This window comes from Orcinus orca, chromosome 18, assembly GCF_937001465.1.
Source record: "Orcinus orca chromosome 18, mOrcOrc1.1, whole genome shotgun sequence".
NCBI classification, from domain to species: domain Eukaryota; kingdom Metazoa; phylum Chordata; class Mammalia; order Artiodactyla; family Delphinidae; genus Orcinus; species Orcinus orca.
Window position 1 is genome coordinate 215,682 of NC_064576.1, and position 27,674 is coordinate 243,355.

At 55.1% G+C, this 27,674-nt stretch overlaps 1 protein-coding gene across 2 annotated transcripts in view; it reads left to right on the forward strand.

Annotated features, from left to right (window-relative positions):
* Positions 1 to 27,674, forward strand: part of RASA3 (RAS p21 protein activator 3) — an 89,701-nt gene that overhangs the window by 24,936 nt on the left and 37,091 nt on the right. For both annotated transcript variants that reach the window (XM_012534419.3, XM_012534421.3), the window contains exons 2-3: positions 10,798 to 10,915; positions 23,307 to 23,410. In XM_012534419.3, coding sequence (XP_012389873.1) covers positions 10,798 to 10,915; positions 23,307 to 23,410 — 222 coding nt within the window. The remainder of the gene's footprint in view (positions 1 to 10,797; positions 10,916 to 23,306; positions 23,411 to 27,674) is intronic.

The following is a 27,674-nucleotide window of genomic DNA, read 5'->3' on the forward strand; positions in this document are numbered from 1 at the left end:
CAACAGGGAGCTAATTCATCCTTTGAAAACTTGGTAAATAAAAGGCAGTTACCGAGTGTTTGCCCTTGGTGTGTGGACCTCAGCAGTGGGTCAGCAAACGGCAGAAGAGGGGCGCTCTCTCATAAAATTACTTCTGCTTATAAACCAGAATCAAAGACTATTACCATTTGCAACCCCGAACGGGTTAGTGGATTTGGCTCCATTTTTATGAGGTACAGAGTGGGCAAAACCGATGATTCTGTGGAATTCCGAGAGGGCCAGGCTCTGGATGGGGAGGGGCCTGAGGACGTGCTGAGCGCCGGAAACGTTCCCCATCGTACCCGGCCGTGCACGTAGGGAAACTCGTGGAGCTCTGTTTACCGAGTGTGCGTTGTACCCCAACAAAAAAGTACAAACGAAAAACAACCGAATCAAATGCATACTCCAAAAGAGGTATTTATTTATTCCCACCGTTTCTCTCTCCAGAAAAGGGTCTGGGGAGGTGCGTGGCCGTGAACGACACATGGTCACACTGAACAACCACCGCTCTGTCCACACCCGTAACCAGCTTTTCTTCGTTTTGCTTAAAATGTGGCAAAATGCACATAACGTAGAATTCAGCAGTCCAGCCGTTCCTAAGCGTACAGTTCAGGGCATTTGGCACGTTTACATGTGGTGCCACTACGTGGTCTAGTTCTAGAGCTTTTGAGCCGCCTGTAAGGACGTGTCTCATCCCACCCCCCTGGCAACACGGAGGATACACCATGTGTTATCAGCATGAATAGAGTTGTTGTGGACATTCACGTACACGTGTGTTTTTTTGTTTTTTTAAAAATAAATTTATTTATTTATTTTTGGCTGCGTTGGGTCTTCGTTGCTGCGCACGGGCTTTCTCTAGTTGCGGCGAGTGGGGCTACTCTTCGTTGTGGTGCACAGGCTTCTCATTGTGGTGGCTTCTCTTGTTGCAGAGCACAGGCTCTAGGCACGCGGGCTTCAGTAGTTGTGCCTTGTGGGCTCAGTAGTTGTGGCTCACGGGCTCTAGAGCGCAGGCTCAGTAGCTGTGGCGCACGGGCTTAGTTGCTCCGCGGCATGTGGGATCTTCCCGGACCAGGGCTCGAACCCATGTCCCCTGCGTTGGCAGGCGGATTCTTAACCACTGCGCCACGAGGGAAGTTCCCAAGTATTTGTCTGAGCACCTGTTTTCACATCTTTCCAGTGGAATTGCTGGGCTGGTTGGTGACTCTGTGCTTAAGTTTTTCTTCCCACCCTGGCTGCACCGCTTTGTGTTTTCTTCCTCAAGTTCAAGACAGGACTCTTTCAGAGAAAGGTGTGGGAAAAAGAAAAGCAAAAATAGTACCAAAATATACAGGGTGGGGTCGTATGTGGATTGCTTCTGGAAAATGAACCTGGGTCTTTCCTCTGCAAGTGGAGTGGGGTCTTTGGAGGCCAGCGTCTTCCTTTGTGCATCGAGACCAGCGGGGCTCGTGGCTGCGCCGCACTTGGCGACTTTCCCCAAATTCATATTTCCCAGATAGTCTTTCCTCCTTGAATTCGAAATAACACTAATGCAAGCTGTGAAGAATGTCTTGCTGCCAGAATCCAGAAACCCGGGCTGCAGCGGAGCCAGGCAGCCCTTAGCCCGAGGTGAGGGTCCTTGGCCTTCACCGGGGGACCTGCTGGAGGGCGGCGGGTGGACGCCCTGCCACGTCGGGCCGTGCGGGGGTCCCAGCCCCTCCAGTCAGTGCACCACAGGATACTGTAGGGCTAGTCGGGAGGGTGGATCTAGACACAGCTGGAAAATCAGAATGTGACAGCAAAGGAGGTCTCGGCTCCCTAACCCTTGCTTTCACAGCCTCCGTCAGAGCTGGGTGTGCTAACCCTTGTCAGGACTGGTTTGGGGGCCCTTGTCCTCGGAGGACAGAGATGAGGGACAGGAGAGGCTGGGAGCGGCTTCAACTCCCAAATAAATGGAATGGAATCAGGTCCTTCAAAAAGAGCCCTTCTTAGCAAACGGCGGGCAAAGCACACACAGCATTTTTACCTCTCAGACGCAGAGGTGCATGATTTCGACGACTCAGTTCTAGCAATGATCTGGGAAAGAGCGTGTTCAAACGCGGTGGTGGGCCTGTGAATCGGTGCTCCAGACGATAGCTGTTTGGCAACGCGGTACAGGCGTATGAAAGTTACAAGCTGCCCTTCTGCCAGAGAGTCTGAGTCCGGGCACTCGTTGTTGCTGCCTTCTCGGTCCCAGGAAGGGACCTGTCACTCAGTGGGAGGCAGAGCAGCCCCCCACCCCGGCAGAGGGGGTTCTGCCCGGTCCTCACGCGCGGCGCTCATGCGGCCTGGTGGTCGCTGCTGCCTGGGTGCTCTGCTAGCTCCTGTTCACCCTGAATCTCCAGCGGGAGCAGGACCCGGCACATTGCAGCCCGTGAAGGAGGCTGAGGATGGGACTGAAATGTGGACCATTCAATGCGCGCGAGCTGCTCCCACAGCTGGGATGGGGCCCTGCAGGCGTGAGGGGAAAGCAGCTTGAACCCTGAATTGACACTTGGTCAAACCATGAGGACCCTTGGGCGGAACGAAGTTGCCAGGGCCTGGGAGTGGGTGTGGGGTGTGAGGGGTGAGTTGCACAACCCTGAGAATGTGCTAAAAGCACTGAGTTGTGCACTTTAAATGGGTGAACTTCATGGTCCCCCGATCCTATCGCGATAAATCTGTTAAAAAACAGAGATCAAAACATGCACGTAGGGCTTCCCTGGTGGTGCAGTGGTTGAGAGTCCGCCTGCCGATGCAGGGGACATGGGTTCGTGTCCCGGTCCAGGAGGATCCCACATGCCGCGGAGCGGCTGGGCCTGTGAGCCATGGCCGCTGAGCCTGCGCGTCTGGAGCCTGAGCTCCGCAACGGGAGAGGCCACAGCGGTGAGAGGCCCACGTACCGCAAAAAAAAAAAAAAAAAAAAAAAAACCATGCACGTACACACCTGTCCATGCCAGGCACGTGCAGCAGCATGGCTGTCTGGCCATATGCCCACTGCCAGGTGTCGGCTCAGGTGTCCCCACCTCTCCTGGCTCTCTTCTGGGTCCCTCCCTCACCCCTCACATCTGGGTCTCGTAGCGCGGAAACGTCCCAAGGGTTGTGTTCTGTTCTGTGTCGTCTGTGCTCACGGGCACCTCCAGATCGCTGCCCACATGTGCAGGGACGCTAGGGGTGGCCTCCCTGCCCTTGCAGAGCTCGTATCCAGGGGTCCTCACTCTTCCCGAAGTTTCCACAATATCCTCACCTTAGTTTGTTACATTAAAAAGAAAAAATCTAGTCATATCCCTGCCACCTCTGTTTCCTTTTTCTCCTTCACCCTCTCAGCTACCTTGAAATTCTCACCCCACCCTTTTACTGATAACCTCCTGGAGATTCCTGTGCAGTTAGTAAAAGCAAAGCACAGAGGAGCAGAGGACGGGGCCGTGCAGCCGAGCGGGGAGTGGGGGGCCTTGCCGACAGTCTTCAGCTGCTGCTTTAGTCATCACGATGCCGCACGTAATGATATTCTTGGTCCCTGTTTATTTCTTAGGTGTTTTCCCTACTTTGTTTTCCAGAAGCTTCTTCATTGATCTTAGTAACCAGCTAACCAACATCTTCTCGTGTGAAAGTTAATCGGGAGATTTGCAGTTTACAAATGTATGCAAATGTGTCAAACGGCGGTTCTCGGGAGGACCCCGGCTTCTTCAGACTCTGCTCCTGTTCTCGAGGGGCTCGCAGTCAAGAGGAGAGACGGGCGGGAACTTCCACCCGGACGAGGCGCGGGTGCCCGGAGCTCGGGTGGGGAGGGTCCCGAGGCTGGTCGCAGGCCGGGGGCGAGAGCAGAGGCACAGCTGCTCGGGGTACCCGGCACACGGGGCAGTGGCGACCGGCACGTTGGTCAGATGCTGTGTCTCAGTCGTGGGGCCTTTGACCGTGCTGTTGATGGAGTGAGCGTGTATGTCACGTAGCACTCCTCCCTCCTGTCCTGCCCCAGAGGGAGCCCTGGAGGGGGGGCCGTGTGCCCCCGAGTGCCTGCTGGGGCGCCCGCTGCCCCGTTTCCAGTGTCCCCGAGGCCCCTCAGGTGTGTCCCCGGGGTTAGGGGGGCAGAGTAAGTGCCGCTTGTTCTTTTCTGGCCTTAGCAGCCCTTAGGAATGCAGCATTAGGGGAAGAAGGATGTCCTAACCAGAGGCACAAAGTTTTAGGTTCCAAGGAATCGGAAATCCCCATTCACCACAGCGTTCGGAAATTAAAGGAAACAAGTGGCTTCTTTTTCCCTGGGCTTAATTGTACAGCTTTTATTTCAGGATTGGGTTGTTGTCCAAGAGCACTATTTTCATTTCTAGCTCAATTGGAAAAGCACAAGAGAATAGCACTTGATTTTTTTTCCCGATGGGAAGAGACCAGCCTCTAAGTAAAAGCAAAGTTAGCTAATATTTTGTGCGTTTTTAGGTGCTGAATAGGTTGAGTTCAGTTCAGATGGAAGATCTAAACGATCCTGGGGCTGCGCCGTCGTCCACAAAATCCGCCAGAACGTGGGGAAATGGACGACTTTCCACCTGCTGTTCTTCGTGCCATAGGCGTTCTTTCTTGCCCAGGAGCCTAAACTGCACTTTTCTTTAGATTCTAAGGCCTTCTCAGTTCAAGCAGAGAAGTGTGTAGGGTTCTCCACGCCCCCTTGCCTTAGGGGGTCTGCCGGGCTCTGCATGAAGGAGCTCTGAGGGCGGGGGGACAGCCCAGGGTGGAGGAGATGCCCACCCGCCCCCTGCAGCCCCGACATTTTCCACCGGCTCGGAAGCTGGGGGGTTCCCACGGGTGTCGGGGCACCGGGCCGAGCAGCCCGGCAGGTGTTGCCAGCCCTGCATTTTATGATTGCAGGAGTGCCACAGATCTGTGCCCCAGAGGACCCCCGCAAGCCCTGCAGGGCCGTCCAGCCAGCCAGAAATTCCCGGCCCTCAAGGTGACCGGTGCTCGGGCCACGGGGAGAGACGGAAGCTTCCAGGGGCGGGTGGAGGCCTCAGGCGGGAGGAGTAGACCCTCCTGTAGCTGGGGGTCCTGTCAGTACTTCTTTCCACAAGTCTTCCGGGCGGCGACAAGATAAAATCTGACAGTCACAGCACGTGAGGAGGGCGGACAGGTGCCCCTGGGAGGGGCTGCCCCGACCCGGCCAGGCACTGTTAAAACGGGGCCGTGGCCCAGCACCGCTGGAGCTTCTGAGTTTTCTCAGGGAGCGGCAGTCCTGGCTTAGGAAAACGTGAAATCACCAGTTTTAAATGGCGTCAACTTATTCAGAATTGAAAACTCCCCGTGTAGGGAGAGCACTGCCTTCGCCGCCAGCCCCCAGCTGAGACCTGAGGGGCAGCTCCCAGCCCGGAAGGCCCTCGGTCATCGCCGCACTCGCCCAGCTGTCGACGGTGCTGCTGGAGCCCGGGTGTCCCCCGGCTGCACGGCTGCCGCACTTCATCATTATTCTCACTAGAGTTGGAGGTACTTTGAGTCAGAGTCAGAAGGCAGCAGGGGTGCAGGGCAGGGTCTCCTCACCTGGAGGGACTCTGGGTGTCTCCTGGGCTCTCCACTGCCGGGTTAGTCACACCTTTAAGTCCTCACCGTGTGCAGGGAGGGGACCGGTGAAGAGCTGCTTCGCCTAGAGCCCCGTGAGCGTCTGACAGCTGTGCTATCACATCTCACAACGTTGGGGCCAAGGGATTCGGGCTGGACGTGAGGCCTGGTTGGAGCCATGGTGGGCAGCTGGTGGGCGGGCTGCCCCGCAGGCACGAGACGCATCCGTCACCCGTGTGGAGCTCTGGGAAGCTAGGCTGGCCCGGGTTGTCCAGGCAGCTGCACTGCCCCCCCAGCGGTGGCCTCCGGGGCCTGGCCTGTGGCTCAGGGGCAGAGGGTGTCCAGTGGCCAGGGTGGAAGCACATGGCTCTGACATCTCCCAGGGAGCCGGCAGTCACTGCTGGTCAGTCAGGGCCCTGAGGCCAGCCCAGACCAAAGGGAGGGACACGGGAGTCCCCCTCGGAGGAGCAGAGTAGGAGCTGTGACCGCCCCCACGTCGTGTCTCTGGCGACTGTCTTCAGAAGCTGCCGTGCGTGGTCATTTCATCACAGACTTTCTCCTTTAATCCCTGGGACAAACATTTCAGGGATGCTCGTCATCTGCCCGGCGCTGCTGGGGTGCTGGACGCAGAGGGGAAACGAGACCAGGCGCGGCCGTGGGGTCCACAGAGAGGAGGGGGTGACCAGAGGCTCCTCCAGGGTCCCTCCGCCCCGCGGTCCCCGGGCCTGAGGGGCGACCCTGTCGTGTCTGCGTGCGGAATGGGGCCTCACCGGGCTCTTCCTGGGACTCCTGGCCGCCCAGCGTCCTCAGCCCCCGTCAGCGTGCCCCCCTGTGCCAAGCGATTCTCACAGGTTGTCACTCGAGTCCCCACCTGCTGAGGACAGAAAAGAGCCTTGAGCATGTTTCTGCATCTTTTGTCACATTTTCTCGGAAGCCACGCCAGCCCCTCTTTTCATGGTGTTTCCTCCTGGAGAGCTGGTGTGTTTCATTTTTAGGTAAATCGTGAGAAGTGTGTGTTCCGCCATATTTCCATTTGTTCCTTAGCTACCGGGAAACTCGGAACCACTCACGGTGGGGTTGGATAGGTGTAACTTTCCTCCCTCTCACCATATGTTAAACGCTTAATTTCCATTTTAACAGCCTTATTTTAAACTTGTCTTTCATGGTGTCACCTATTCTTTCTGGAAATTGGAGGAAACCTGCGATGCATGTTAGTAAATCTTCCTGTGTCCTGGTCATGCCCCTCCCCGGGCGCAGACATCAGCTGAGCCCTGCGGGGTCTGGCAGCTCAGCCTGGAGGTCTCCTGACTTGTAACTCAGTGTGCAGTAGAGGAGGCTGTTGGTAACTTGACTATAAAGTCCAATCTCATCAGGTTTTACGGACTTTTGTTCTATTTAATATCAAGTGCTAGAGTCACCTAGCAAGGCCGTCAACAACATATTCATGGAAATAGGATGTTTCAGTCATGAAAGTGATCTTCTGAGACCAATAGGCTTCTATGTAGGTATCATGAGCTGTGCTGGCTGCCAGAATTTGTAGACCCGTTAGGTGTTTAGAATGACCAGAAAGCCCATGGAAAGACGGGAGCGCCGGGGGCTCTAATTCCTCCACGTGTCCTGCCTCTGTGCACAGAGGCCCTGGGCCGGGGAGCTTCGCTTTTACAGGACTAGTGCACTGGGCTCGAGTACCTGTTTAGGTGTTATTTGCAGAGGTTGGCCTGTAGTTGAGGTGAAAACCAACACACTGAGTAGGAAAGAGCCAAGTTCCGACACTCCGTGGATGTGGCAGACTCGAGGCCCCAGCTCACGGCTGGGAGTCTCTCTTGGGGTGGCTGAGGACACTCTTCTCGAGGGCAGCAGACAGACAGAGCCCCTCGGAGGTGAGCTGGCTGACGTGCGGTGCCCAGGCCGGTTAGACGTCCAACACCCCTCTTGGGGTGCAGACAGCGTTGTTGCCCCACAAGGGCAGTGGGCTTCCTCGTCAGGGCAGGACCTAGCGGTGCCGCGAAGACCGCCCACAGCCCTGCGGGAGGCGTGGACAGCCACACGTGGCCCTTCCCTCCACCGGGTCAGGTGCCTGTGGGTCTGGGGCTCTCTGGCCGTGATCACCCCGAGTGTGGCGCCTGTGATCAGGAACAGGTTTGCTGTTTCAGTGCTGTTTCATCACCGATTTTTAAGTGCTGCCTTTTGCTTCCGTGTAAATTCAGGGTTCAGAGGCGGCACCGGGCGCCAATTTACCGTCTTTATCAAATCCACCAGCAGACAGTTCTGGTGGGTGGACAGTGTACATTTTGGAGACGTGGATAACGGGAGGGAGGCGTATGAAACGTGACTTGGCTCGTAGACTGAAACCAGAGTTTACTTTCCTTTTTCCTTGCAGGCGTTTATCCATCCAGTCGTTCAACAAATGTATACGAGGCGTGGCTTTACCTTCTTAGGCAAATGCCTCCACACGCTGGAGAAAGGGTCATGGCTCTTCTCCTTTGACGGAGACGAAAGGCCCCTAATCTGCCTCCAGGGAGGGGAGCGGCCTCCGGCCTTTGGCACAAGTAACACGCATGGAGGAGACGTCATCTGCTCTGAGTGTGGCTGGGACACGCCCCGCCCAGCCCCCTGGGCCACGGTGGGGTCCCCAGCTGGAGGACCCTGGGCAGACGACACGGCCAGGACCGGGTGCCGGCCCACTCCCAACCCTCCTGGCCTGAGCCGCTCCTTAATGTTGGCTGCGCTCTGCCTGCCGGTGCTCTGGTGTCGCCACTGTCATAGCAACCGGGATGTTTCTATAACCGGTGGGGTTGGGCAGGGCCAGGGCTGGGAGGCGGGGAGCCAGGCCACGTTCACAGCCACACAAGGTAGTTCGGTATCTCGCAGCTGTTAACCCGATCGTTCAGGGGAGGCGCGTCCGTCTCTTCTGTCCTTGAAGAGAAGTGTCAGCTGCCGCTGCTTGCGTTCTGAGGTTCTTCCGAGAATAAACAGAAAAAAAATCCCAGTTCTGTGTTTTCCACCAATGGCCATCTCCAATAAGACTTTCAAAAAAAAAGGTTTTTTTTTTCTACTTTTAAGAAACACAGGAATTTGCAGCTAAATATCTCATTTGTTGCCCAAAAAGTTCCAGCAGGAAATAGGGTCACATCCTAGAGGTGTCAGCTGGAAAGTCAGCAGAGCTGGGCTGTGTTAGGGGGAAGATTTGTGAACGTAAATCAGTTTGGAAAGTGGGTGGGAAGCCGCTGGGCCCCTTCGGTTGTGGGTCGTCACGCCCCCCGCACGCACCTGTGTGTGCCCACCTGACTGCTCACATCTGCCAGGAGCCGTCGGAAAGTCTGTCTTTGGACACTTAACAGCGGGCTCGAAGCCGGGCGGGATCACGCGCCTCTTCTCAGATGGTCCGTGGTTCTGTGCCTGACGCTTGTGGACACGCTTCCCGGAGCCTTGCGGTGTGAGGTACCGTGAGGATAGCCGCACCCCTAGGAAAACATTCATTGGTTATTTCTTTTTCTTCACCATCTGAGAGTCACTGACGATTCCCAAAAGAAAACTTCCTAGAACGTTTTGAGTTAGAGGAGGCTGGGAGACGTGTGCTGTCTTGCTTTTACGGTCGGGGAAGCCGAGGCCCGGAGGAGAGGCCTGGTGTCCCGGCCGTGTGTGCGGCAGACCCGCCTGTGCAGAGTACAGCTGGGGTTGCTAGGGGCCCAGTTACTGAGCCACTTCTGTTCATTGCTGCTCTCCTCCGTCCCGAGCAATAAGGCCAATCGGAAGTTTGAGAGAAAGACTTCGGCCCGTCAAGCTCACCTCCACCCTGGGCAGCAGGAAGTTGCCACCTGCGTGTTTCCCCGAGAGTGGCGTCAAGTGTGTTTGTGGGGTGCGGGCGCGGCTCCTCTGGGGGCTGAGCTCTGAGGTTTTGGTTTGCTTTCTGTTGTTGCTGCTTTTCCTTCGGTTTTAACCAGAAGCAGTAGCACGGCCCTGGGTGGTACTAACAGGTGTCGGCCGTGAGGTAGCGCGGCCCTGGGTGGTACTAACAGGTGTCGGCTGTGACTGGGCTGCGTTGGTGGGTGCTGGGTGCTCAGCCCCGGCCCCCTTCCTAACCCTGGGTCTGGTGCCTGAAAACGCCCAGCTGGGGGACAGGAGGCCCCTGGGAGGCGGGAGCTCGTCAGTGGGGGTTCCTTCCAGGGAGGGGGCTTCTCCTCCCTGGTTGCAAGCCCCTCTGCTCCCTATCAGTCCACAAGCAAAGGGACTGCTCACATTTGCAGCCCAGGCGCACTCCCAGCTTCTGGCGGAGGGTCCAGCGGCTGCGGCTTCACTAATGGTCTTCGGTCAGACCCAAGATCAAAGGCGACGTGGCGTCCAAGATTCCATGGGGCCGTTGGCAGCTCCTCCCTTTTCTCCAGCGTATGTCGGGGAGGCATGGCCCGTGGCTGGCCTCCCCACCCCAGACTTCTCCTCACCGGCTTCTAAACAGCTGGAGTTCGTAGCTTACTCATCAGTAAAAAAAGAGTCCTTCTCCTTAATTATTGCCCCAACTTTGACCTAATACTATCAAATTAAATTCAAAATGAAAAGGGACCCGGGGGATGAATAGATAAGCAAAACGTTAGCCTTGGAAAAGAAGCGAATCCTGTCTCGGGCCATGACGTGGATGAGCCTTGAGGACATTGTGCTCAGTGACATAAACCAGGCCCAGAGGACAGGCAGTGTGTGGTTCCACTTCTGCGAGGTCCCTGGGCAGAAGGTGGGCGGCAGGGGCTGGCGGTGGCGGGGACACGGGGCTTGTTGTTTAGTGGGTGCAGTTTCAGCTTTGCGAGGTGAAGGAGTTCTGTAGGTTGATTGTGCAGCAGTGTGAATAGAGTTAACTGCGGTGCTGCTGAGCTGTATGTGTGAAGGTGGGTGAGAGGATACATTTTAATTTCTGTGTATCTTACCATAATTTAAACATTAAAAATATTAAAGGGACCAATGTGGGTAAAACGAAACAATCCTTAACTCCTAGGCCAATGGATTACTACTTTTATAGGAATCCATTGCTTTAGAGGTTAATGTATATGTTACCTTACACTGTAACAGTACAGATGGTTTTCTCATCAACACTTTGGAGGCAAGAAAACCGAGACCTCGTGAAGAGCTAATGAACGTACAGAAGTGAGCGGGTGCCTTGCTGTGAGATAAATCCATCATTGGGAAGGTGTCTGTGGTTATCAAGGAGACTGAATAATTCCATGCTAAACTGATGATAGATTTACATTTGCTTTTTAGGTGAAGCCAAAAATCTTCCCACTTACCCGGGGCCAAACAAGATGCGAGATTGTTATTGCACCGTGAACCTAGACCAGGAGGAGGTTTTCAGGACCCAGATCGTGGAGAAATCACTCTGGTAACGTCTGCTGCCGCTTTATTTGCTGCTGACAGTTGCTTCTGTGCGGAGGGTGTCCTCACTCCATCCTTATCCTCTCTCTCGGCCTGAGAGAGGAACGGGCTCCCGGGGCGGTGACGGGCTCATGTCCCTAAATGCCCGTAATGACCGGGGCAGAGCAGGAAGGACAGAGCGCGTAGACTTATGAGTCGGCTGAGAGGTGGGTGAGGACTTTCTAAGTCGAGATGAGCTGGGCAGTATATAGTGCAACGGAAGAGTACAAAGCAAGGATTTCAGAGCATAAATACTTGGGGAGCTTTTTTTTAACCATCTTCCTTTTTCTGAAGAGGCTCAAGACGGGGGTGGAGGTAACTGTTCACGGAGATCAGAGACCTAGAAAGCATTGTTGCTAGACTTGAGGAACAGAGGGGTCAGGTGAGAGAGGCTAGCATTGAAGCCTTAAGACTGAGAGGTTTTCAGCCTCAGAAACACGTCCGTGCCCCTCACCCCCGGCTTGTGTAGGAACCGTTCGGAGAGCCTGTTAAGGCCCGGGTGTCGCCCCAGGCGGGTAGGGTAGGGCGGTGATTTGCATTTCCCACCAGCTCCAGGCCTGCTGGCCCCGGACCCCGCCCTGGGGTAGGAAGTGGTGGCACCTGTGGTCACAGTATGTCTCCGGGAGAGGGAGTGGGTAGGTGAGGGGGGCCTCTGCCGCCCTGGCAGGCGGGCGGGGACGGTGGTGTGAGCCTGGGGGAAGCACAGCAAAGCCGGTGGAGTCCCAACCAGAGTAAGTGGTTCTGGAGCCCGTGCTGACAGTGGGCCACCCTCGGGCTTAGAACGGTGGGCTGTATGGGTCCATCCAAAGAGCTGTCTTGGGCTTGAGAACATTGTTAGCAGATGAATTATATCCTTGCACATTGCTGCTTCTAAGTGGGAACAAACAGCACATTCTGATGACTTAATGAATTTAACTTTTAGAAACTGTTAAGATCTCCTGCCCCCGAAACATGCAGACACTTCCCTTCTCCGTGTGCCCCGTTGTCGCCCAGACCGGCAGGGCTGCTCCTGAGGCCCTGTGTTATTTGAATGCGCCCTCCGGATTCTCTGAAGTAATTTGTTGAAGGAGAACGAGAAGACTGAGGAGTTTGTCAGGAGTCGCGTGTGGCTTTGGCGCTGATGTTGAAGGTGCTACCGTCGCCCTCAGGGCCATTTCCGTGAGCTCCCCAGGAGAAGAGTCCACGTTAGAGGGTCTCTGCAGAGCTGGGCTCCCCGCAGACCTGCCGGGTGAGGGTCTCTGGGAAGGGAATTTGGGAACCTCTGCTTTAGTTGAGGCCGAGAAATAGGGACCATTCCTGAAAATATTTCTTACACGTTTAGAGGTAGAAATCATAGTTTCTGGTTTTGATGGCATAAGAAAATGAGCTTTTGGAGCAGAAAAGGGAGGCTGAGAGCGAAATAAAAAGAGTGGTGTAGTAATATTGTCTCTTCTGGGAAGTCGGCTACCTGTGATACAGCCAGAATCGGGCAGCCCCCAAACACTGTCACCAGGAGCCAGTTAACTCTAGTGAGTATGCCGAGGTGATTCTCCCAACTCGTCAGAGCGTCTAACCCTTCACAGACCATTCCTGCTTTCCTCAGACAGTTTTAATAAGCTTAGTTTTTGAAAGGTTAATTTATTCATTAGCTCAATTAATATTTATTGAGTGCTTATCTAATATGCCAGATAAGTCAGGGAGCGCTGTAAGCAGAAAGTTAAAGCTGACAGCAAATAAAGAGACAAACCTACATGAAGTAATTCCAAGAGGTTAAAAAAATATGAGACAAGAAACAAATGGGACCTAATTAAACCTAAAAGCTTTGCACAGCAAAGGAAACCGTAAACAAAGTGAAAAGACAACCTACGGAATGGGGGAAAGTATTTATAAATGATACTACTGACAAGGGATTAATTTCCAAAATATACAAACAGCTCATACAGCTTAATAACAAAAACTCAAACAACCCAATAAAAAAATGGGCAGAAAACCTAAATAGACATTTCTCCAAAGAAGACGTACAAATGGCCAACAAACACATGAAAAGATGTTCAACATCGCTAATTATTAGAGAAATGCAAATCCAAACCTCACTGTAATGAGGTACCACCTTACACAGGTCAGAATAGCCATCATTAAAAAGTCTACAAATAATAAATGCTGGAGCGGGTGTGGAGAAAATGGAACCCTCCTATGTGATTGGTGGGAATGTAAACTGGTGCAGCCACTATGGAGAACAGTATGGAGCTTCCTTAAAAAACTAAAAACAGAGCTACCATATGATCCACTAGTCCCATTCCTGGGTGTATATCCAGAGAAAACCATAATTTGTAAAGATGCATGCACGCCAGTGCTCACAGCAGCACTATTGACAATAGCCAAGACATGGAAGCAACCTAGATGTCCATCACCAGGTGAATGGATAAAGAAGATGTGGTACATATAAATATAATGGAATATTACTCAGCCATAAAAAAGATGAAATAGTGCCATTTGCAGCAACACAGATGGACCTAGAGATTATCATACTAAATGAAGTAAGTCAGACAGAGAAGGACAAATATACGATATCGCTTATATGTGGAATCTAAAAAAATGATATGAATGAACTTATTTACAAAACAGAAACAGACTCAGACATAGAAAACAAACACAGTTACCAAAGGGCATAGCAGGGGAGGGGAGAGGGATAAATTAGGAGTTTGGGATTAACCATACACAATACTATATATAAAATAGATAAACAGCAAAGCCCTACTGTATAGCACAGGGAACTATATTCAATATCTTGCAAGAACCTATAATGGAAAAAAAGAACATATATATATATTCTGAATATATATTCCTGGATCACTTTGCTGTACACCTGAAACTAATACACATTGTAAATTAACTATACTTTAATTTTAAAAATGATTTAAAAATATGGGTGTATGTGACCATTTAGTATTGAGGCAAAACCCCTATTTATACTGGTGAGGGGCAAGCTGGTAGCCCCAGACCTTGACTCTGCAGTGTAAGGGCAAAAGCAAATAACCTGCTCCATAAAAGAAGTTAGCGAGAAAATTGTGCGTCCACTTGGTGCTGAGTACTTGAAATCACAAGCTGGCTCTTGGAGTGTGTAGCCTGAATCCGCACCACATCTGTGGTTCAGAAACCACAATCCATACACATACGTTAATGCAGTCTTGGGTTGGTAGTTTGTACCTCCTGCTGAGGCAGTGACAGGGCAGTCGAAAGCAAATCCACTCCTCTCCTTCAATCTAGGTCTCAGGATTCTCCAGTATAACGTTTCAGGGAGCTTGAGCTCAGAGGAGAAAATGCACAGAGAACACAGAAATAAAGCGTCATGTGCATTTTCCAAGAGAAACAACAGACAGCAGAATCAGGCCTGCAGTGTTTGCAGAATGTCAGCTAACAAAGTTTAGTGAACTTAAAAGTAATGAGACAAGATTGAAAACATGAGCAGGATAAGGAACGATGAAGAATGCCTGCACCAATTTGAAAAAGAATCTAACAGAATTTCTAAAAGTGCAGATCACAAGAATTTAGATGAAAAACTCAGTGAATGAACTAAATAGTTGATTAGACATAGCTGAAAGGAAAATTGGTAAAGTGGAAGGTACATTTGAAATATACCCCAGAGGGACTTCCCTGGTGGTTCAGTGGTTAAGACTTTGCCTTCCAATGCAGGAGGTGCAGGTTCAATCCCTGGTCAGGGAGTTAAGATCCCACATGCCTCGTGGCCATAAAACCAAAACATAAAACAGAAGCAATATTGTAACAAATTCAATAAAGATTTTAAAAATGGTCCACATCAAAAAAAATCTTAAAAAAAACCCGAAATCTACCCCAGAGACACAAAGGAATGGAAAGTGTGAGAGAGGTTTAGAGACACAGAAGGTAGAGGGATGTCTGAACACGTCCTGTGGGAATTCCTAAGGCCAGAGACCACGGGTGGAGGTCACAGGAGGTGGTGTCTTAATGCAGCTCAGTTCTTGAGGGGCCGAACCTGGGGGGCAGAGCCCAGTGGCACAAGACCCAGACCCAGATGGCAGCTGCGAGGGTGGAGGGAAGGGGGCATGCCTGGGTGACAAGGAGGGCACTGCGCCCTGGACAGGCCACCGGCACCGGCAGCCGTCAGGGTTCAGTGTTGCCCGCACAGAGCAGCTGCACGCCTTGCTGTGTTATGGCCCTAACTCCCGCATCGTCCTCCAGGCTCAGCATCGCCTGTGAGGGTTGACCATCTGTTTGGCAACGTTGCTGTAGGAAACAAAGAGCCTACGTCTGATCTCTGGACCTGAGGGAGCCGGCAGGACCTGGTGCCCTGTCTGGGGCTCGTAGCCAGAGGGGCCTCGGTGGCCACAGAGGGTCAGTGCCACCCAGCGTGGTCTGTCCTCCCTCAGGCTGGAGTGCAGATGGAGCGTGAGGGTGAGAGGGAGGACACACCCCCCCTTCCCTCCTTTCTCCAGGGGAAGGGGGTCCAGGAATCGGGCTGCGGCCTGGCTCTGTGGGTGTCCCCACGCCCTGGGTCTGCAGAACGCCGCTCACCCGTGAGCAGGTGTCACCGTCCCTGCCTTCCTTTCCTGCATGTCTGGTGTGGGACAGTGGGCACTGAGAGGGGACTGCTGTTGCAAATTTACTGGGGGAACCCCCCGGTCAGACCGTTCGGGGAGAAGGAGGCTTTTCCGGACTGTCTCTCCTCCAGGACGGTGATTCGGGGAAAGTTCTGTCCTCCTGAGAACGGTATCTTCCTGATGGTGCAAGTGGACGGTGTTCACATTTAACTTTTTACAGCTATAATTTTTAATCATTTAAATGGCAAGTCATCGTTTCTTTACCATTTATTTAAACAGAAAGGCTCTATGAAACTGTGTTGTCTGGGTCCGGGCGGGTTAGCTGCCTGCCTGGGGCCACAGTGCATCTGCGGAGGGCATCCTGGGGTCCCCGGGAGGGCAAAGCGGAGCTGAAGTCTGCCTGTGGAGAAAACCACCGTCCTATCCAGTAAAGGGAGCACGTTCGTGCTACAGTTAAAAAAAGGAACTCTTAGGAGCTGGGCTGGCCCAATCGTTTGCAGGCGTATCCCATGAAGTGCTAGTTTTTCATTTCCTTTTGTCCATGTAAGTGATTATTTTGAGGATGACATTGCCCGCCTCTCCCCTCGACAGGCAGGAAGCGGCTCCTACTCTGACCCTCACTTTCCCCCAGGGCAGCTCTGTTGAGGCTGTGCTGAGCCTCCTGCCTGGACGCCCGCCCCCCCATATCCAGCCCAGAAGCCCCTCCCTCCCGCCCCCGTGGGCCTCTGGACCAGACGGCCCTGACCCCGCGACTGTGCCTCCTTGCCTCCCGCAGAGTTTGGTTGTGTCTGTCAAGCGATAAAGGCAAGTTAGAAAGTTGTGTTCACAGTAAGATTCCTTTTTGTTTAAAAAACTGGCATAGCTCTAAAAATGGTCTGGCACGTGAGGACTTAAACGCCAATGTGGTTATTTTTTCTGGGTAGTGGGATTATGGGCAGTATTTTTGTTCTTTTGTTGGTAGGTTTTTTGTTTGTTTGTTTTTGTATTTTACGTAACATTAGAAGTTAGTAAAATAACCGCTTTCTAGAGCACAGTGAGGAAGGAGCTAGCTCATCACCACGCTTATCGATTTGGGTGTCATTACAGAATCTCTAATCCCGTCATTCTCGCCAAGAATTTTCCCGAATGAAAGGCTGTTCCCCTGCGGGTGGGCGCGAGCTTCCGGTTTGGAATCAGAAGGAGCCTGTGGGTCAGTGACTTGAGAGGGTCTCTCTGTTCCTCCGAGAGATGCAAATTGCTCAGAAAATAGAGCTTTGTGTGGTGGCCTCCGCGGTCTTCGTCTCCGGGAGGGAGAAGTTGTTTGGGGTTAGGGTGTGACAGCACAAGAGGGAGTCTGTGGTTTGGGACGAAAGACGTCATTTTCTCAGATGTTCTTAATGAAAACCAAGTTGTTGACTAGAAAACACCAACTTTGAGATTATGAGACTGTACAGATAGCATCATCTCTCCTTATGTTTCTTTTCTCTCTAATTTCTCAAGTTAAAGCTTAAAAAGGAAGTCTTTTTGACATAAATGCAGGTCTCAGGCCCAGACGTTCCACACCACCCTTCGCCCCAACGGTCCTGGGGAGCTCCAGGCGGGGACCCTTACCTCCGGTCCTGGGGAGCTCCAGGTGGGGACCCTTCCACCCCACCGGTCCTGGGGAGCTCCAGGCGGGGACCCTTCCACTCCCCCGGTCATGGGGAGCTCCAGTCCGGGGGACCCTTCCCCTCGGTCCTGGGGCACTCCAGGCGGGACCCTTCCACCCCCCCAGTCCTGGGGAGCTCCAGGTGGGGACCCTTCCACCCCCCTGGTCCTGGGGAGCTCCAGGCGGGGACCCTTCCCCCCCGGTCCTGGGGAGCTCCAGGCGGGGACCCTTCCCCCCAGTTCTGGGGAGCTCCAGGCAGGACCCTTCCACCCCCCCAGTCCTGGGGAGCTCCAGGTGGGGACCCTTCCCCCACCCCGGTCCTGGGGAGCTCCAGGCGGGGACCCTTCCCCTCGGTCCTGGGGAAGTCCAGGCGTGGACCCTTCCCCCCCGGTCCTGGGGAGCTCCAGGCGGGGACCCTTCCCCCCGGTCCTGGGGAGCTCCAGGCGGGGACCCTTCCCCTCGGTTCTGGGGAGCTCCAGGTGGGGACCCTTCCCCCCCCCCGGTCCTGGGGAGCTCCAGGCGGGGACCCTTCCCCCCAGTCCTGGGGAGCTCCAGGCAGGGACCCTTCCCCCCGGTCCTGGGGAGCTCCAGGTGGGGACCCTTCCCCTCGGTCCTGGGGAGCTCCAGGTGGGGACCCTTTCCCTCGGTCCTGGGGAGCTCCAGGCGGGGACCCTTCCCCCCGGTCCTGGGGAGCTCTCTGGTCCAGGGTGGGCCTTCAGCTCAGAGCATCCCCCCGACGTCGGGCTCCAGTCCTCACTGAGCCCCTGAATCTCAGGATGTGGGGCTTCTCACAGGGCTTCCCAGATGCCCAGCTGACCGCCGTGCCCAGGCCCAGGTAAGGCTGGGACCCTGCAGGGAGAGACCACCCTGCAGGGAGAGACCCTGGGCCCACCCTGTCCACTCTCCCTGAGTAGACAGTCAGTCCCCGTGGAGCTGTGGGCTGGGCAGTTTGGGTGTCAGAATGCTGTGGTTAATGGGTTCCTCTGGGGTCCCCAAAAGCTCCCCAGGCTGCCGGCCCCCTCACGCCTCCAGGCTTCTCCCTGACACCCTCCTTCCCTTGGGGCCTTTCTGAAGGTTCTGGAGTCCGGGGGCTTCAGTTACCTTAAGAAGCGTGGCCAGGCCTTAAAAGGACAGTCTGGGTGTGAGTTTTTGGTGAGGACACGTGATTTCTCTGGGGAGGGTGCAGGGAGGGGAGGGGCTGCATGTGGGAGTCCCGTGTGGGGTGCACCCCATGTGAGCAGACGGGGAAACTGAGTCTGGAAGAAGTGAGGAACCCGCCAAGGCCACGTGGCCGTCCGCCTTGGGCTGCTTAGGCCAGGACAACGGGCTGCAGGTCACCCATGAGGCCGGGCTCCGGCACAGACACCCGGCTGTGCTTCTGGAAGAGCGTGTGGCTGGCCCTGTAGGCGGGCGCCCTGGGTGCCCTCGTGTCCTGTGATCCAGCCTTGTCCTGCGGGCCAAGACTGGCCCAGGTGGGGTCCAGGTGGGGTGCCTCTTCCCCAGCATTTGGAGGAAACTGTGATCTGACCTCCAAGGCTCCTTCCCCAGGAGGGTCAGCTGCATCCCTCCGTCCACATCTGCATGAAGCTGGGGGCAGGCCCTCGTTTCTCCATCCGTCCTTCACGTGGACGGAGTGCCTTTCTCTCCTGGGAGCCGCCCCTCCCTGTGTTCAGGCCGTGACCCACGGCTTGGGGGGAGGCTTCAGCTGAGCACCCGGCCTCCCAGTGAGCTGCAGTAGCTTATCGGAGCCTCAGAGACAGGCTCTCGGGTGACGAGGGCCGCGCTGCTTTAAAATCACCATTTAGAGGAAGTGAGGGAGAAACCAGACAGGGTTCCTCCTGCTTCTGGGAGCCATGGGCGGTTCGCGCCTGGGGTGCGGGCCCTCCCGGTGCCGGGGTCCCGCGAGCACCAGCCCGTGCGGGGTGCAGGCTGCATGAGTCCCCTCCCTTCCCGACTCTTCTGTGGACGTCTGAATACAGTATTTGGTCTCATGAATTTTAATCCAGGTTTTAGTGAATGGTTTAACCACCTGCACATTTATTAGCCGAACGCAGAGCTGTTCAGAGCCGGCCGGCACCCTTTTCGGAGAACGGGCCCTGCCTGCCTGGCTTCCAGCTCTCTCTGGGCCTCGGCGTGGGCCCCGGGTCCCCGCTTCTGGGCACCTGGGCTCCGCCAGGGCTGCCCTGTGGCGCATCCGGGGCTTGCGGGGAGGCTCCCCTCTGTCCCCGTGGCTCCCGCGCTCCCCTCCCCCAGATGCTGGGAAACGGATGCTGGTGTTTGCAACATAGGACACAGCACACAGCGCGAAACCGGGGAGAACCTCGCGTCTGGCCGCGGCGGGGGCAGGGCAGTGCCAGCCGGGCTCTGGGGGGCCGGGGAAGGACTCTGCGGTCCTGCGGGGGGCGCCCTGCCGGGACCTCTCCGCTGCATATCTGGGCTCGCGGAGCCAGAGGCCAACAGCTTCCTGTCGGAGGCTTTTTCTCTTTTCCCAATTCTGTGAAACTGCATTTAAACTTCTCCCTGTAATTAGCGAGGAAAGGGCTCTGGCCGGCCTCAGACGCCAGAGGCCGCGTTTTAATTCCCTTGTCAGATAGTGGTAGTTAAGGCCGTCCAGTCCTTTGGGTGGCATTTTCCCTTTCCCTGGACAAGCCTGCAACCGTGCAGGGCATGAGTCCTGCCTCTGCTGCTGCTGAGCTGTGTGCAGAGATGCCCAGGCAGAGGCGCCAGCTGGGGGAGCTGGGGTTGTGCAGCCCCTCTCAGTGCCCCAGAAAGGAGAGTCTGTGTTGCAGGCATGTGGGGGGACCTCACCCCACTCCCCGCCACCCACAGCTTCCTTTTCTTTTGGAAATATGCTTCCAACTCTGCCCCCTTGAAGAAACACTGCAGGCTTTCCCATCGACCAAGAAGGGGGTGGCCTGGCCGCATGCGGGCCCCACGGGCACGCCTGTCCCACCCCCAGGATGTCTGCCCTGCTCCCTCACGCCCCTGTGGGCCCTGCTGATGCCAGCCCCGACCTGAGAGATGCCACGATTGGGCTGAGGAGGCCTTTGTGCAGGGACCCCCTGGGCTTCTGGTGGGGACAGCCGGGTCGCCTGCCTGTCCCTGTTCGTGGACGACGAACATATTCCTTGTATGTTGGGCGTCAGGTACTTGTCTTTTACTTTGCAACATAAATTTAAAAGTTCTCAGTGGATTAGCATCCTGAACTTGAAAAGAATGTGAAAAGATGGTCATTTGACAGAAAATGAGCCAGACATTTCAGCACAAAACGAAACAAAAAGTGCGTACACACACACACATGACAGACATTCAGCCTCACCAATAATGTAAACTTTTCAAATGAAAGCAGTAGTTTTGGTCACCAGCTTAGCAGAGTTTGTAAACATTGATGGAGACCTTCCTGGAAGGTCCGTGGTCCCAGAGCCCAGGATGGAGGACGCCCTCCCACGAAGCAGGCCACCTCGGGGACTGTCCTGAGGACACCAGGGCTAGGGACGCTCCCGGTGGTGGACGTGGGGGAGGACTTGCTGTCCGCGTGTTGGAAGGTGTGAGGCCTGCGGTTGTGGTCACTCAGACCTCAGGTGCCGTTTGGCCTTTACTTACTTGGGAAGTGGTCCATGGCCTCATGTTAAAGGAAGAAGCCGACTGTGTATCAGGTTGAAGAATGTAGCCCCACTTTTATTTAAAAACATGTCTTTATTTTTATCCTATATCCATATATCTTTAGAGAAAGAAACCTTAAGCATGATATACCCTAGGATGTTAATTCTGTTACTCACGTGCTGACATCTTTATGTATTTTTTAAATTTTTGGTTTTTGAAAAATAGCTTCGCTGAGATATAATTCACATAGCATATAATTTACCCATTTAAGATGTGCAGTTCTGTGGTTTTTATTATATTCAGAATTGTGTGGCCATCACCACAGTCACTGTTAGAACATTTTCATCTCCCTAAAGAGAAAGCCATTCCCTTCCCCTGCTCCCCAGCCCCTGGCCACCAGGAATCCACTTTGTCTCCACAGATGAGCCAGTTCTGGTCATTTCACGTACAGGGAACGGCACCCTGTGTGGCCACTTGCGTTGGCTTCTCTCGTTGAGCCTCAGCGTCAGAGCTGAAGGCGCCAGTGGGTCAGGGGCTCCGTTCGGTGTGTCCGTCCTCTGTTGATGGACGCTTGGGTTGTTTCTGCTGTAACCTTGCACGTACCAGTTTTTGTGTGGATGTGTTTTCATTGCTCCCGGACATACCCCTGGGGGTGGGCTGTTGGGCTATAATGGTTACTCCGGGTTTACCGTTTTGGAAGAGCGATGGCCCCGTTTTACATTCCTACGAGCAGCTCAGTTTCTGCACGTCCTCACCTGGGAAAGTGCATTCTGGGTGCACTTGTCCCGGGCCCTGTCCCGGGGCTCCTGTGCCTCCAGGGGCCGGGGGTGAGATTTGTGTCCCCCATGTGTAACCGGCTGGTGTCACGGCTCTGTGTCAGGAGGTGGCAGGTGTGGGACTGAAGGTGCTACCCTGTGACCCACCCATGAAGAGGGTCCTCTGAGTGGGGCCTGGGCAGTGTGTTTTCTAGAAACCTCTCCAGGTGATCCTGATTTGCAGCCGAGAGTGGGGACAGTCCCCCGAGATAAAGCCGGGATGGGGGCCAGGCCGTGGGCAGGGACACTGGAGGCAGGACTCGCGTGTGTGGCCGTCTCGGGGGCAGCCCTGGGAACACCTGCCGTACGCGTGCGCCTTCTCGCGAGGCCTCGGCCGCAGCTCTGACTCCTGGGGGACGTGCCTTCGGGGCTCTGGCCCCCAGGACATGGCGGGGGGAGAGCAGCTGCCTTCTCTGCACGCCTGGACCTCAGGCCAGCGCGGTCCCTCTTCCTGCTCTGGATCTGAGCTGGTCAGTAAAACAAGCGATACCTGTTGGGTGCTTCTGACGGCAGCACCACAGGTGGGCTCGTCCCCCTCCCGAGGGGAGGCTCTGATGCAGCTCCTGCGTACAGGTCCTTCCATGTCTGTCACCTGCCATCGCCTCCCTCCGCCCCCCCCCCCCCGCCTCCCTCGGCCCGCCGGGACCACCAGCTCCCAATTTCGTGTCCCCCACGTGAGGTCACAGGTGCATGCCTGAGGCAGGCGCTTGGAAGCCGGCCCCCCCCCAGGACTGACCCCACCTCAGGACTGATGACCCCCCAGGACTGACCACCCCTCAGGACTGATCCCCACCCCAGGACTGAGTCCCCCCTCAGGACTGATTCCCCCCAGGACTGACCCCCCAGGACTGAACCACCCTCAGGACTGATCACCCCCCCAGGACTGACCGCCCCTCAGGACTGATCACCCCCCCAGGACTGACCGCCCCTCAGGACTGATGACCCCCCAGGACTGACCACCCCTCAGGACTGACCCCCCCCAGGACTGACCACCCCTCAGGACTGATCCCCACCCCAGGACTGAGTCCCCCCTCAGGACTGATTCCCCCCAGGACTGACCCCCCAGGACTGAACCACCCTCAGGACTGATCACCCCCCCCAGGACTGACCGCCCCTCAGGACTGATCACCCCCCCAGGACTGACCGCCCCTCAGGACTGATCACCCCCCCAGGACTGACCGCCCCTCAGGACTGATCACCCCCCAGGACTGACCACCCCTCAGGACTGATCCCCCCCAGGACTGACCACCCCTCAGGACTGATCCCCACCCCAGGACTGAGTCCCCCCTCAGGACTGATTCCCCCCAGGACTGACCCCCCAGGACTGAACCACCCTCAGGACTGATCACCCCCCAGGACTGACCCCCCCTCAAGAATGATCCCCACAGGACTGATTCCCCACAGGACGGATCCCCCCCAGGACTGACCCCCGCCTCAGGTCTGATTCCCCACAGGACTGATCCCCGCCCCAGGACTGATCCCCCCAGGAAGATCCCCCCAGGACGGATCCCCCCTCAGGACCGATCCCCCCAGGACCGATCCCCCCAGGACCGACTCCCCCAGGACGATCCCCCCAGGACGGATCCCCCCTCAGGACTGATCCCCGCCCCAGGACCGATCCCCCCAGGAAGATCCCCCCAGGACGGATCCCCCCTCAGGACTGATCCCCCCAGGACCGATCCCCCCAGGACTGATTGCCCCCAGGGCAGGGGACGCCGCCTCGTAGAATCTAACGGTGCCCCTTCTGTCTGTGTCCAGCCCCTTCTACGGAGAGGACTTCTACTGCGAGATTCCGCGGAGTTTCCGTCACCTGTCCTTTTACATTTTCGATAGAGACGTTTTCCGGAGGGATTCAATCATAGGTAGGTACCGACCGACCAGGGTTTTCTTCATTTTCTCCGCCTCTTCTGAGCGGGGCTCATTCTGGCAGAACTCCCGGGCACGCCGTCTGAGCTGGTGAGCCACACCAGCATCTCGCCTGCCCTTGCTGGCCGTCCAGGAGCTGCCCTGTCACTGTGTTCTGGGGCGACACACCACGAGCTCACGCGGGGACACGGGGACACGCGGAAAAGGCAAACCATCCTTCAAGGCGAGAGTGGCATCCCCCCAAACGACTCCCGAAGTCTTCTCCAACCATCCCACCACCCCAGACCTTGCCCATCCCTGAACCCAGCACCCATGTGTGGGGGACTGAGATGGTATTGGGGTGCACTCATAAGTATTAGGGGCTCTCAGAGGCACTGGGATGCTGTCAGAGGTACTGGGGGTCTCAGGTATTGAGGGTCCCAGAGGCACCAGCGTCCTGGAGAGTGAGACCCACCTTGAACGTGGAGCCCAGAGCCGCCCGTTTGGTGGGCGCCTCTGTCCCGGGAAACCTATCAGCTCCCCGTGGCACCAGAATTAGACCCGAGCTGCCCAACGTGGGCTCAGCTGTGGCCATGGGACCCCAGCTGATCGTCGCTGGCCCGGCTGCTCCTGGCAGGAGGCGGCTCGGTGCTTCGCTCCTGGACAGAGCAGTTGAATCTGGCGGGCCCGTGACACTGCAGTCTCCCGCCCGCTCCTGGGGCGTCTGACCAGCTCCACGCACTGCCCATACGTGACTGGTCAGGGGTGTTTGCGCCCAGGCCAGCAGCCCTCAAAAAAAAAAAAAGTCTGGGGCTTCCCTGGTGGCGCAGTGGTTGAGAGTCCGCCTGCCGATGCAGGGGACGCAAGTTCGTGCCCCGGTCCAGGAGGATCCCACATGCCGCGGAGCGGCTGGGCCCGTGAGCCACGGCCGCTGAGCCTGCGCGTCCGGAGCCTGTGCTCCGCAACGGGAGAGGCCACAGCAGAGAGGCCCACGTACCGCCAGAAAAAAAAGAAAGAAAAAAAAAGTCTGAAGGCAGCTCTGGAGCTGAGGTCCTTTGAAGAAGCATCTGGCAGTGTTTCCAGCACATGGATCAGAGCTTCCCACACTGTCAAAATGCAGATGCTGGGTATTGGGTCTGGGGCAGGGCCCAGGGTCTGCATTTCCAACAAATAGCATTCTTGGAGACTGCTGTGTTTTACGTAGAAATCACCAGTTTGTTCAGGAAGCACACGGCCTAGATGACACAGCAACTCAGATAATTCACACTCGACTTCATTTAAGATGGAGCCGTGATGGGGCCCCTCAGCAGCCCTTTACCTCTGAAGCGAGGATGTTCGCGTTTGCGGGACCACTTCTGTGCTGGGCCTGCGGGCCTGCCCGCTTTGCCCTCAGGATGGCGCCCGAACCTTAGCTTGGCGTCACGCTCCGGGGATTCCTCCTCCAGCCCAGACATAGGCTCTGGCCCTCCCAGCCCCTCTCCCGGTGCCTCGCAGCCTGACGCCCACCTCAGGCCCTTCTCCGATGCCCTCGTGGCTGCCGCTGTCGGCCGAGACCCTGGTCAGCTGGAGGCTGCCCCTCGCTGTGTGTTATTCTCACCGTCGCCTGTGGGAGCATTTCTTTTGTGTCCACTGGCCCGTACTTCCTGTGGCCTGGGGCTGTCGGAGCAGGGCCCGGGGGTGTCTCCGTCTAGCGCCTGCTGGGTGCACCAAGGTTTGTTCAAGGAGGAAAGGAGGGGGGCAGAGTGGTGGGTTGGAAGTTTACACGTTACTTGATGGAGCTCACCTGGGCGACAGGTGCGACCCACAGGGAGATGCAGTACCACCAGGGCAGTTGGCTCAGATTATACCAGAATGAAGAGGAGTTTGACTAATCCCTGGAGCTACACGGGAGCTTCTTTGAGTGGTAATCCTAAGGAAAAAGAAATTTTAAAATATCTGCCCATTTGAATCAGAGAACCTGATCTAGCTGGTTTGGGGTTATTTCCGCTCATAAAGACCAAAGAAGATGTTTATCGATCATTCTGTTTAAGGCGCCTGCTGTTTTTAAAGAGAACCAGCGGAACCAGCAGAACCATGGTTTAGCAATTCCTGGTGGCTTTAAAATGGGGATGTGGCAGGGTGCAGCCAGATTTAGATGTTTCCAACATTGTTCTCACAGCCGTAAAAATAAGAGGCTGTCTGGATCTCCAAGGATAATTTGAAGTTATGACTAGCAATTATGTTGTTACCAGGATGAGAAACCAAGTTCTAGGGTATAAATTTATGTCGCGGAAACGAGCGTAGTGTCACCGGCTTCTCACGTCTGCCATGTGATCTGACGGCACCGCGCCAGGTTCTCCGGGTGCAGCAGCGCGTGGGCCCCCCCGGGCCGAGTCCAGGGGTGGGGTTTGTCCCAGGGAGGGTGTGGCGGTGCAGTGCGGGTGTGGTCGAGGCAGTGCTGGCTCAGGGCCACCGGCTCCACTTCCAGTGCGGGGCGTGGGCTGCTGGGGCTCTGGGGGCCCAGCCAGGCCTCCCCCTCTGCCCCACTCCGGCTGTGGGCCTGTCATCCCAGCATCTCCCCGCTTGGTCCGTCCAGCCCCACTGGCAGGGGCTTCCTGCAGGTTCTCTATTGAAGGGTGGGGGTGTGAAGTGAGACCGTGGTCCTTTTGTTGATAAGCCAGGGTCATCGAGGTGTAATTTGCACAGTGCGCCCACTGCCCACTGCGGGCGCGCTCGTCATTCGACGGAGGTGGGGTTGTGTCCTGCTTTTAGTGATCGTGAGCAAAGCTGCCGTAAGCATTCTTGCCTAGGTCTCTGTGTTGGCAAATGTGTTCATTTCTCTTAGAAAATACCTAAGAGTGAGATTGCTGGGGCGTACTGTAGGTTTTAAAGGACGGCAGAATTTGCCATCCCAAATAGGCCACCGTGGCATAACGATTTGTTTGAGCTGCAGGCAGCTGGGAAGAAGCAGACAAAAGGAAATCTCTCTACCCTAGAAGCAGAACATAAATTTGTCCAAATCCGAGACGACCCTAGACCCTTGGCGGCCCAGAGGCTACACCAAGGGACCCACACGACGAGCCTTCCGGGCCATTGGTTCCCACATACATTTGCCTTCCTTGAAACTCAGAGTCCTTTCCTTGGTCTTGTCACTTCTCTGAAAATTGGTGGTGGTTGTTTTAGGTTAAGATGCTACGAGTTCCAGCCACCCACCGCCTTGCGATACTCATCACCGAGTTTCCCCCACGTATATCTGAGATACACATGTTGATAAACTTCTGTTTGTTTTTCTCTTGTTAATCTTTCTTTTGTTACAGTTCTCTTTGTCCAGAGAACCTAGAAGAGTAGAAGGAAAAAGAGTTTTCCTCCCCTGCAGTGTGTTTACCTTTATTAGAAACTGACAAGCTGCTTTCCTGAGTGCAGCATTTTGAATTCTCTCCGGCACTTGTATCATCAACTTTCATTTTTGATTCATTTTTGCCCTTCTAATATGTGTGCAGTGTTTTATTGTAGCTTTACTGCTTTTTCATGATGAAGAACGATGTTGGGCACCTTTTCATGTGTTTGTTTACCATCTGTATCTCTTCTTTGGTAAATCATTCAAATCTTCTGCCCTTTTAATTGGATTTTCTTATTGAGTTTTTGAAGTTTTTAAAATATATTCTGGATACAAGTCCTTTATCAGATGTATGTTTTGCAAATATTTTCTTCTAGCTTGTGGCTCGTCTTTTCATTTTCTTATGAGTGTCTTTTGAAGAGCAGAAGTTTTTAATTTTGATGAAGTCCAATTCATCAAACTTTTTTTTTTTTTTTTTTTTTTGCGGTACGCAGGCCTCTCACTGTTGTGGCCTCTCCCGTTGCGGAGCACAGGCTCTGGACGCGCAGGCTCAGCAGCCATGGCTCACAGGCCCAGCTGCTCCGCGGCATGTGGGATCTTCCCAGACCGGGGCACGAACCCGTGTCCCCTGCATCGGCAGGCGGACTCCCAACCACTGCGCCACCAGGGAAGCCCCCCATTTTTTTCTTTTATAGTTTGTATTTTTGATGTCATGTCTAAGAAATCTTTGCCTACCACAGGGTTGTGAAGATTTTCTTCTATCTTTTCTTCTAGAAAGCTTTTGGTTTTAGCTCTCATGTTGCGATCCATTTCAAGTGAATTTTACATATGACAGGCTTCGTTTTTCTCCTTACAGGTGTCCAGTTGAATTACCTTAGCACCTTTTGAAAGTCAACTGACTTTATATGCATGGGTCTCTTTATGGCTTCTGTGTTCTGTTCCACTGACCTGTATTCCTCTCCTCA